This window comes from Podarcis filfolensis (genome assembly GCF_964270895.1).
Source record: "Podarcis filfolensis genome assembly, chromosome: 2".
Lineage (NCBI taxonomy): Eukaryota > Metazoa > Chordata > Lepidosauria > Squamata > Lacertidae > Podarcis > Podarcis filfolensis.
In genome coordinates this window covers 48,990,149-49,001,822 of record NC_139605.1, presented here as the reverse complement: position 1 = coordinate 49,001,822, position 11,674 = coordinate 48,990,149, and the positions used below count along the sequence as shown (strand labels likewise).

At 39.3% G+C, this 11,674-nt stretch overlaps 2 protein-coding genes across 8 annotated transcripts in view; one reads left to right on the top strand and one right to left on the bottom strand.

Moving 5' to 3' along the window:
- Window positions 1-3,878, top strand: part of PRKCD (protein kinase C delta) — a 54,200-nt gene extending 50,322 nt beyond the window's left edge. For all 4 annotated transcript variants that reach the window (XM_083603359.1, XM_083603357.1, XM_083603360.1 and 1 more), the window contains exons 15-18: window positions 8-146; window positions 1,058-1,246; window positions 1,702-1,830; window positions 2,469-3,878. In XM_083603359.1, the coding sequence (XP_083459485.1) occupies window positions 8-146; window positions 1,058-1,246; window positions 1,702-1,830; window positions 2,469-2,627 (616 nt within the window). In that variant the 3' untranslated portion in view covers window positions 2,628-3,878. The remainder of the gene's footprint in view (window positions 1-7; window positions 147-1,057; window positions 1,247-1,701; window positions 1,831-2,468) is intronic.
- Window positions 3,879-7,311: 3,433 nt separating this feature from the next.
- PFKFB4 (6-phosphofructo-2-kinase/fructose-2,6-biphosphatase 4) overlaps window positions 7,312-11,674 on the bottom strand; it is a 67,061-nt gene continuing 62,698 nt past the window's right edge. For all 4 annotated transcript variants that reach the window (XM_083603469.1, XM_083603470.1, XM_083603467.1 and 1 more), the window contains one exon: window positions 7,312-10,616. Coding sequence is in view for 2 of the 4 variants with exons in the window: in XM_083603470.1 (XP_083459596.1) it covers window positions 10,557-10,616 (60 nt within the window). In the remaining 2 variants the exon portion in view is untranslated. The remainder of the gene's footprint in view (window positions 10,617-11,674) is intronic.

Genomic DNA, 11,674 nt, shown 5'->3' with positions numbered 1-11,674 from the left:
CACACAGAGACCTCAAACTAGACAATGTGATGCTTGATAAAGAAGGTCACATCAAAATTGCTGATTTTGGGATGTGCAAAGAGAATGTGTTTGGTGAGAACAAGGCGACAACTTTCTGCGGTACTCCAGACTACATAGCGCCTGAAGTAAGGAACATACATGTGTAACATACCAGCTCTTGAAATAGCCATTTAGAATTCATTAAGTCCACAATTAACTTGTGTGCATTCAACTTTACACACTTGGCAAATATTATTATTATTAATTTTTTTAAAGGGGGTTGGCATCTGGGGGGAAAGACTGGCTATCTCATCCGCCATTGCACCCAGAATGTTTTGACTATACATGATTTTGGATTTAGGCGCATGGAACATAACCCACATGTAAGTTGTGAGCTTACTGAATATTATAATTAATAAATAGTGTTTCATGTTATCTCCTAAGGAAGGGGTTGCTAATCTTTGATCCTCCTGATATTACTGAATTCCTATTATCCCTGACCATTGGCCAGACTGGCTGGGCCTGATGGGAGATGGAATCCAATATCTGGAAGTTCACAGATTTCCCACCCCTGCTCTAAATAAAGCCTAGTTAGACATTGCTTAGGGAACCCAGTATGAGAGGGAATGACCATACCCTGGGTAGAAAATTACACCTGAGCCATCTATATGCTGACTTTATTTATTCCTAGGTTCTTCAAGCTCACAGTTTGTACCACAGTTGAAATAGTGGTACGTATTATGGGTTCAGGCCAGAATGTTCAGTACAGGTAAACTTGTTTAACCCAATTGGATGTTACTATTTGCCACAACATGGTGGGCAAAAACATGACAGCCCACATCTCATTCCCTGTCAGAGGTAAACTCAAAAGTAAATAGTTTAACGTTGAGTCCCAATGCAGCCAATGAATCAAAGGTGATTCATGCTGATAAAAGGACTGAGAGAGAAAAATTGCTTTAAATTGTGAAAAGCCGAAATCCTGATTTGTACAACTCTTGAGGAGTTAGGAAAGCTTCCCATTGCATTTTACATTGTTGTTTTCTTATATCGACAACAGATTCTGCAAGGCCTAAAATACACGTTTTCTGTGGACTGGTGGTCATTTGGAGTCTTGCTGTATGAGATGCTTATTGGACAATCTCCTTTCCATGGTGATGATGAGGATGAGTTATTTGAGTCAATCCGTGTGGACACACCTCACTACCCTCGCTGGATTACCAAGGAATCTAAGGATATACTAGAGAAGGTATACACTTGTTAAGGCTGAATCCTTTTTCTGTTTGGGAAGATGGAAAGGGGCCTGGAGAATATCTTAAGCCAGTAATAGATTGTAAGTGCCCTGCATTCCAGGCAAAGATTTTTGTGAAATAATCAGTAATTATATAACCAGCTACAGGACTGGAGGGTCTTGTTGCATTGTCACATGCAGCCTAGTGATAATATGCCCCCTTGTTGCAGATTATGTTGTATACACAACAACTGGGCAGTCATATGGCATACATACCATCCCTTCTCCCCATCCAAAGCAGCTTTTGCAGCTGCCAGCAATAGTGACTAGAACTGGCCACAATGGCTGCCCTAGATCAATTCCATTGAGTCCAGCATCTTATTTTTCTGAACAGCAGCTAAAGTCATAGTTTCCATCAGAAATGTGATCTGCAGGCCAAGTAACTGAAGCTGGATGCGCATTATATTTTGTAGTTGTTTGAAAGGGATCCAACAAGACGACTGGGAATAACTGGAAACATCAGAGATCATTCTTTCTTCAAAGCAATTAATTGGACAGCACTTGAGAAGAGGGAAGTGGAACCGCCCTTCAAACCCAAAGTGGTAGGTATCCTTTTGAATCTAGCCAAGTAAAAAGTGATGCTTTTATCTGTTGTTTTTTCCCCAAAAAAATTTTATCAAGTTTTCCACAATTATGCCACATAACCAAACAGAGAACACAATATTTAAAAATATAACAATAAACTTGTTGCGCCAAGCAGTGGCCCTTCCCCTATGGGTAATGCTGCTCACTGTTATATTTTTAAAAGTGATTTCTTTTCAGTTTTAAGTAAATCAGTGCAGGGGGTTTTTTAAGGTAAAGGGAAGGATTTGGGTCTGGAAGGTATCTGGAATTGAAGCTGGAACCTTGTGTATGCTGATTTGTGCTCTGCCCTCAATATGTGGTTGATCCTATTTCTTACTGGTAGCAAATTATGGCTAGATGGCAGATATGCATGACTTTCTGGATTCAAGTATTACTAGACATTACAGGTGATTGTTTGATAAAACAATCTCCACCTGATGTGTGATAAATTCCTACTTATTACTTGCTGGAGCAGTGCAGCCAACCAAACTCATGCTGCAGTTGTTTGTCTGAGCTTGTTAAAATGAAATGGGACTCCTACTGAGCAAGGGCAAGATGGATTGAAGTCACTTTAATATTTTTCTTTCTTTCGGTCCTTTTCTTCTCTTCTGTACAGAAATCAGCAAGTGACTACAGCAATTTTGACAGAGAATTTTTGAGTGAGAAGCCACGGCTATCATACAGTGACAAAAACTTAATAGACTCTATGGATCAATCTGCATTTGCTGGGTTCTCTTTTACTAACCCTAAGTTTGAATGCATTTTAGAGAAATAGTTTATCAGCACAGAGGAACTTTCAGGTACTGCTGTAATGGAAGTTTTCGAGCACTCCATGTGAAATGTGATCAAAGGATACCGTCGTCTCTTTCCTTTCATTCCGAACAACACTCAATAGCGACTAATTGTGCTCATTCTGGCGGTAGCTTCATTGTGCATGGCTGAGTTTAAGTATCCTTGTGAATCATATTTAAATGACTTCCTCTGCAGTAGGGAAAATGTAAATTGTGTACGTGGTTACTTGAATGTAGTTATCCGTTTGGGGGGGGAATTATGTATATGCTGTATATTTTGCTCAAGAGGTGAAAGAGGTTATCAAAGGGTACTACCCTTCAAATAAAGTGAAATGGCTAGGCAGTTTTTAACGTCCATCAAACTAAATAATTTGAGTTGATTCTGAGCTTCAAATATTGCTATTTTTAATTAATAAAAAGTGGCATCAATTGATTATGGTGCTTCTCAGGCCCTCAATCCAGCAGGTTTACAGCCTTTTAAGTTGTTCTTGCTTTGCTGTTCATGGATGAAGCCCCATCTAAAAGACAGTGAAAGTAGTCTTTTTTTAATTTAAAAACATGTGGGCCTTTCCTTATTAGACTACAGCTACCACAGGCCCCCTATCTGCAACTCAGTGAGTGAGGAAGTGAAGTGCTAGAGAACAAAGCTGCGTGTATGTGTGCCATTTAGTCCCCCGCCCCCTTTGAGGATGCTGTCCTGTCCTCAGTGTTGGAAGACAAATAGAACTCTCAACTTGGTTGTGTAAGTGGGGGAGGAGGTGCCATCTTGTCATTTATTTTTCCAGGTATCAATCTGTATTGGGCACACAGTGAGGTAGAATGCAGTTGGGCATGCATGAGACCGGGCAACACACCTTTAATGAAGGATGGTGGGCAGGTCTCATTTCAAAGAACCTGCCGTTAAAGACCTGTGTGGTTTGGGTCTAACTTTGGCCTCGTTGCCAGCCAATATAGGTCTAGTCAAGCCTCAGCACGTTTGAGAAGATGAAGGCTAGTTCCCGTAGGAGTATTTAAATACACAGTATGTGATAACTAATCATTGCTACCTTGTATCTTGATCCAGATAACAGATTTTTAGGCTAGGCAGAAACACCCTACAACATGTACAGCATGTTGAAACTGTGGGGTGGGTGGGATGTGGGGTAACAGGGAAGGAATGCTGTCAAACCGATGTATTGATTATGGATTGTTGAAAAACTTAGAAGGCTAAATAAAAATACATCTGTTATCTGAAACGCTGCCCTTCCTATTTTACCCTCTGAAAGCGAATGACCTGGACACTAACCCACAAAGCAGGCTCTTTTAAGCACAAGCCACCACTGACTTTGAGGATATTCTTGCTAGCCTGCAGGGGCCCTAGCTACCAAGTATTCCTACTTCCCCCACTCCACTACCATAAATATTGCCTTCCCTGCAATGGCTTCCCCTGAGGCCTAAAATGGATGTCCCTTGGAATTAATCCTCAGGGTGTTGATGCCAGAGCAACACTCCCTTTTTAGCTCTAATGCCAACAGTGTTCTGGCATTGGTTCAGCCCTAGGCTTTGGAGGCACCAACATTAGAGCTCTGGTATCCATTAAAAAGGCTATGGTCCCCTGGGATGCTCTCTCAGGGACACATGACAGCATTTTTAAACATTCATGATTCTTTTTAAGATACACAGAATCTTTAGCTTTAATATTTTTGCTTCTTGAAAGTTGGGTGATGCTTCAAGGCAGAAGTGCACCACTTGCAACTTGAAATATCCCTACTGTGGAAACTCTTTGTTTTGATAGCTACAAATCTAGCCTTACTCTTGTTGAAAGTCACATGATTTGTTAAGTCCAGCTTGCTGCAAGATGTATCTTTCCCATGTGCCAGGTTTCATAGGTTACTAAAAATATTTATTCTCTAGGCATCAACAGCAGACACTTTGGCTAAAGAGTCAGGCAGTACAATACTTCCTAGGAGTTTGTTTTTATAGGCAAAAGCACAAGTTTCCACAGCTACACATACCACTATGCATTTGTAAACTACTTTTTAAACACTGAGGTAATACTAAATTAAATATAGGTCTGTCGTGGTAGTCTACACAAGATTTGCCAGTTGGACTCTGGGTGATTATCCAGATATTTCATGAAATTAGGAAGTTTAAAAATGACTCTGGGCTCAACACTGGCCTGATATAAACTGAATTCTCCTCAGGCAACTTCCTTCGTAACAGCAATTTATAAATCCTCCATAAATTCAGAATGTACCTCTGGACATATTAGGCCACTTCCTAGAGCTACAAGTAAAAGTAAAACTAAGGTATTTCCTATGGAATGTTAGATTCATTATTTATTCCATAATTGATTTCCCTCCATCTGATTAACACTGACTAACATTACAGAAGCATTACAGAAAATTGCCAACTGTCTTCTGTAACATTTAAACTATTTCTTTATTTATACTGCCATCAGAAATCTTTTTCAGCTCAAGGGCCACACACCCTTCTTGGGGGTGCATGCGAGTGTTTCTAAGGGGCAGAGAGGCAACTCAATTTAACTTTTGTAAATCAGGCTAGTTTCTACACATAGAGACGCACACACTTTCTATTCTTCATGCAGACAATCAAGAGGCATTAGGCTACAATAACACAGTCTAATCAGACAAAAACACAGCATGTGCAAAGAAGGGCCAGTAGGAGGTCTGGACTAGAAAGTCCAGGGATAGTTTTGCCTCCCACCCAGGCCTAAGGTTCCCCATTCCTGCACTACTTTGTCAGCTTATTTCCAAACATCATAGCATGGTAAAGGAAAGTGAAAATTCCTTGATCAGCTAAAAAAAGAAATACAACAATACTATGAATTACAAGACAGCAGCTGGTGATGTCTACAAAACTACCTGGTTAAACAAGACAACTTCATAACCCATGGTTTGAAATTGGTTTGTTTGACACATCAACATTCTTTGAAACTGAAAGCTGGCCACACAGGAGAATGGGAAGTGGGGAACATGAGAGCCAACCCTTTACTGGGTCTTGGGCACATAGTGTAATCCAGCTACTGACATACCTTAATTACATTAAATTATATTAGTTAAAATTCTTTAAATGAATTTGTGCCACATCACCAAAGCATGGCTTGTACTTGCCAACTCAGTGTCCTCACCCATTACACATCATCAACATCAGGCACACAAACAAACATTCAAGAATTGGTAGTGTTAGATGCCTGGTAACTTTCAGGGAAAATAGAACACTTCTAGACAGATCCTTCCTGTGGTTAATGCAGACTACACAAGATAGAGTGAGCAGGGCAGAATTGATCCCAGGATCATCTGACTAGCAGGAAGGGTCATTTTCTATCTGTTGTTTTGTTAAGAACAAAACAACCCTTCAAAAATAAGTTTGGAATAGGGTGAAAAAAGGATCCATCACACCATTTTCCATGTTTTTAGATTTTGTCAATAACAAAGACTCAGACTAAGATAAAATAGGAGAGGCTTAAATACTGAGCAGGGTGGAGTTCAGTCTGCTTTAAGCATTTAAAGCCTCCAACTTGTGAGGCACAATTAACAGATTACTCCCTAACCGCAATTATCTCCATCCTAAACAAAAATGAAAGGAATCCATCATCTCAGCATCTTGTGAACCCTGACTTTGTGGAACCAGCTGGTTAAAATCTGTTAAGTGGTTATTCTCTATGGAGTGAAAACAATTCGGTTTAAAAGGAATGATGCAAACACAGAGGAAGATGGAAAAGATGGAAAAGAAGGGATGGCCGAGGAAAGAGTGATGGCAGCTGGGAAAGTGAAGAGAGTTATAGAAGATTTGCTACATAGAGGGGACTGTACTGCTGTTGTCGGCTCTAATTATTAGTGGGCTCTACCCTAGTCACAGGCATTTTTAAAAGGCATACATTAAGACAATGTACAAAGACTGGTACAATGTATTAAGAAAAGAGAGGGATGCGTGTTCATAGAATTATCATACAGCAGTCATGAAGACAACAGAGTTTGTGATTGTCCTAATTCTTTCTTTTTGTCCCAGCGGCTACGAACCATGTGGGTTCTATGCCCTATAAAATGGACATGCCAGGATACAGTGCTACACTTGCATCACTACATTAAATAAATGGCACTCTTTGATGTAAAAAAATGTAGAAAGATAGCTGAAAATTGTAGAAAGATAAAGTTCTGATTCTCTTTGATCCAAATTAATCCAGCATTTTCAGGAAACAACCCGGAACAACGACAGTGCTATTTAAACACTGGCAATGGCAGCCTAAAAGAAGAGTCGTTTTAAGAGTAATGGCAGGGGGTAAATAAATTATGGTTGAAGGAGGAGTAGGTGTTTAAAAGAAGCAGTCACCTGTTTCTGCTAGTCTCAAAGTGCCAGCAACACTTTAAAAAACATATGTAAATACAGCAGTGCTGCTTAAAACCAAACATTGACAGTTCATCCAGTGACAGTTCATCTAGCACTAACTCCAGCAAACCTCACAGTTCCTGGCCTGTTCTTGTAGAATATAAAAACCTGGAAATGACTCAATATTCATCAATAGCACTTGAAATATATGCTTGACCCAATTGACAGATTTCAGTTTGAACATCGTTGCACTTGAGCTGGACACGTTTGCACATACCTGAAGTGTCAAAAAATAATAATAATAATAATCCAGGAGAGAGAAAAGTCAATTAGCATCCCTCACAACTTAAAACAATGTTTATTAGCTTGGTATAAATCTCACGTAAGATTAAATTGAAGGCCAAATATATCCTTAGAACTAGGTGAGTTAACAGTCACATCCGAATTAGTCTCACTCAAAATCATTTGGGTCTACGATACATGTTATGACAAAAGGAAATAATTTTCATAACCTTTTCCATTTCTAGAACCTACTGAGAGGCATTTCACATAAGCAAAGCCACTGGCTTTCATTCAAGTGTACACTTAAAAGGAAATTGCTAGTAATGGCAACTCTCTGATAAATGTACCTGTCAGATCCATATTTTTAGAAACACTCTTCACACTTTCAAAAGCTGAGGATGAAGCAGTCCTGTGGATCAACAAATACAGGAGGTCTTCTGGATTAGTTGATCGCTAGAAACCCAGATGAAGCTGGTGGCACACCAACCATCTAACATATCAGTTTTAAACTCATTTACTTTGAAGCAAGCAAGCTCATTTCAAAGGGGCTCATTTCCAAATTGTGGAATTAGGATCACATCTTAAGTTAAATTAGAATCCAGAGATTCCAAGTATTTTCATTTTCAAGTATCAACATACAATTATAATTTATTCTTGCACACAACGATTTTTTTCAGTTATACAATCTTGTAAATAGAAACTACTGTTATCACAGTATATTTAGATGTAGCCTATAAAAATATCTACTATACATAAAATATTTAGCCACAGTTTTACAGCACATTGAGAAATATGAAGGTTGGGGGGAGGGGGAGAAAGCAAATACTTCTGGTTAACAAAAGGCTAGAAGAAAATGCTACACCCACCAATGAAAGCTAACTTGCAGGCTTAGCTAACTCAGAGGAGAATATTTTCTTATAGGAACCACATTTACCACTTAAAATCTAAAGTTATACCTGCACAATTTTCTGCTCATGAATCCTCAACTTTTCAGGGGTGAACTCAAGCCCACTAAGTAGCTAATAATAATAATAATAATAATAATAATAATAATAATAATAATAATAATAATAATAATTACTTGTGGCTCACATCTAGAGAAGTTAGGGCTGGGCTGTTGACACGATTCATCTGTGATTTAAGCCATTACCCAAAATCCCCTTCTCCAGCTGACACTGTACTGTGGGCCAACAGCAGAGCTCTCCCTTTTCATCTACTCCAGTAAGTAGTGATCTACCTGAATAAATACATTATGATGTCAAGGCATATTATCTTAAAGGATGGCATACAGCTAAAGCGCTTTTGAAGTGTTTGATAGTTTAACATAGTCCTTTTTATGTTTCTGAAATAAGGTTGGCTTTATGGCTTATCTCCAGAATGCTGAATATATTGCTAAGCTACCTTATTAAAGAAATGAAGAACACGGCAGTATGTTACATTATAGCACCCAGCCACATAAACGAGTCTCCACTTGGCAAAGCTTACATAGCAGAGAACTCTTAACATTAACAGCATGGCAAGGTTTGATGAGGTACCAACACAGACAGCAAGGCAAAAAAGCATTCAAATCACACGGGACAAAGCTTTCTTCGGTTCAAGAACAAACAGGCACCTAATCTGCTGCTTGCTGATTTGTATCACAGGGACAGATTATTTACACTATATATTGGCTTAGTACAACAAACACAACTGGCCTAACATGCATGAAGTTTTATCACTAACAGGAATTTCTTTCACACGCCTCCCATTCATTGCAACAGGATATATCTGGAGCATATCCCTGTTGGGTAGTGACCCTAAAGCAGGACTGATCCAATTTCAGAAGTTCACTTACAGCATAGTATCCCTCTTTGCATATAAATACTTGAAAATCCTAGAGGGCCCCATTCTTCACTAGGCTCTTGAGCTCCACTCAAGGAATGCACCGAGGCAAAGATGTGGCTGCTTAAGGTTCACAGAAAGAAAGAATCCTGAGTCCTCTTTTTGGGGGGACGGAAGATTGTTTCCATTTATGAATGTGCAAATCCTGTTCTCATCAATAAAGTAGAAGATATGCAATAAAGGATCGCTTTCATCTTACCCATCCAATGCATTTTAACTTAAATATCACCAATACATAATAAAAACAAAAACCCCAAACAGGTAATACTTCATCTGTGACTTTGGTTCAAGAAGATGGGTAAGAACAAGCTTGCATTAATGCCAATAACTCAGGAGCGCTTCATAATAATTTGGTTTCTCTAGTAATTTGTCTTATACCTTCCCTGCACTGTTATTGCCATTCACCTCTGGTAACCACCATGCACCATGCTAATTGTTTTATTGTTGTTATTATTATCTGCTCCACTTGGAGCAATGTTTACATTAGTGTCAATTAAAAATCCTCCCTTTTCATAGGCTTCTCTGCTTGGGGTTTGGAGTTTGAGGGGGTGTAAAAAGGCGGGGAGGACCAGGTAAAACAGTTAAGTAAAATATGTGGTTTTTAATAAGCAGACAAAATAGGTTTGCCGTATGCATGATGTGGAAAGGAAACTATTCACACACTATTCAAATAATAATAATAACCCAGGAGTTCTGGAACATTTCAACAAGATAGATGGAATGCATCTGGGAAAATATTACCTATTCTGGCTTTCCATTAAATGATGTGAAGCATCAAGTGGAGCCTTTAGTAAAATTACCTAGAAATTAGTGCAGCTACCAAAAAAAAAGAAAGGAAATCAAATGTTTCACTGCAAAGCAATGACTTGAAGTGGGCAACACTGCTTGTTGCTAAAATTGATATATTAACTGGATTAATATATCTCACAAGGAGACTGGTGGTACCTTTTGTTGTATACTAAAATAAATAGTTGGAAGAATCCTCAGTTGAAGAAACACCTGTTCTATGTTCAGTAAAGATTTTATATATAATATAGGAATAAAACAGGAAATCACAGCAAGAAAGGCTTAGGAAAGTATTGCAGAAGAAAGTTAAGATACAGCATTAAGAGAGACACCAGCATTTCACACTTTTAACATCCACAGTCGAAGAACAACAGGATAAAGACAACATATATTAATTTAAAAGCAATTTCATTCTCTGTTCCACAAATACTTGGTCCATTTCAACCTTTAATGCCAACTTTGCCTTGTGCCAGACCCAGGCAGTTGAAACGCCGTCTTCGAGAAGAGGAGGAGTGCATGCATTTCTGTGTTGCTTGGTTTCCTTGAAGGCTGCCTTCATTCTCAGGTCCCTGAGTGGTTTCCTTAGCACTGCTTCAGCAGTTTGGGACGGTGCTGGCAAGGGGAGGTCAAAGGTGCTACAAATGATTAGGTACAGTCCTCAAAGCTTCTTCTCGAGAGCGGCTAACGCATACATTCTGAAAAGAGAAAAGACAGCAAGCTTTATATACTTCACTCAAACACAATGCTTGCACTTTGGCCAATTCCTGAACACTTCTCACTACCTATAGGCTTTCCTTTGCTAGTTCATGGAAATATGGTGAAATTAAGGCTGTAATCCTATGCACATTTACTTTAGCATAAGACCCACCAACATCAGTGAAGCCTCGCTTCCCAGAAAATATGCATAGAGTTGGGTTGGATAAAATCACAATATTTTGTCTTATCTGGTTCCTCTATATATTCAAGCGTTGTAACAAGTTCCATCATTCCGGAATACATTTCTCAATATGCATCAGTCTTCAGTTCCATTGTTCTAAACACCAGCTTATCAGAAACTCAAAGAGATCCCAATGTGGGTTTAGTTGCACTTTGAATGTTTGGTCTTAGACCTCTGGGCCCCTCATGTAGCCCTAGGTATAAGTCTGGTTTTTTCCAGTGTTCACTGGGAACTACCAACATAAGCACATGCTGCTAGCTGATTGGACAACCCAAATGAAGTGTTTTCATTATCACAGTCAATGCAATGACACATGCACAAGTCCAGGAGGGAGAGATCCTTGAGAGTCACAAGTTTGAACCCAGCTACAATGCCTATACACAATACTCTTCCTTCCCTTTAAACCAATAACTTTATTAGGCAACAAGCTACGTAATACTACCACCTCTCATCACAGATAAGATATGTCATGACACATTGAACACTCAACATACTAGTCTTCAGGCATTCCAGTGACATGTGAAAACAACAAGCAAGCAGAGGCAAATTGCTAAGCTCCGGCTCCATCACCCTCCATAAGTTGGGATGTTAAACATCTGAAGAAAACAACCTCCTACAGTCATGGAGGCTTCCAGCATGATTAAGGACCCAGGAAGATAAAGGTTTGAAATTGCTTAAGGAAGCCTCCACAGATACAAGAGGTTGTACATGTTAGATCAGTTTTCTCAACCTTAGGTTTCCAGATGTTGGACTACAACTCCCATCATCCTTAGCTAGCAGGACCAGTGGTCAGGGATGATGGGAGTTGTAGCCCAG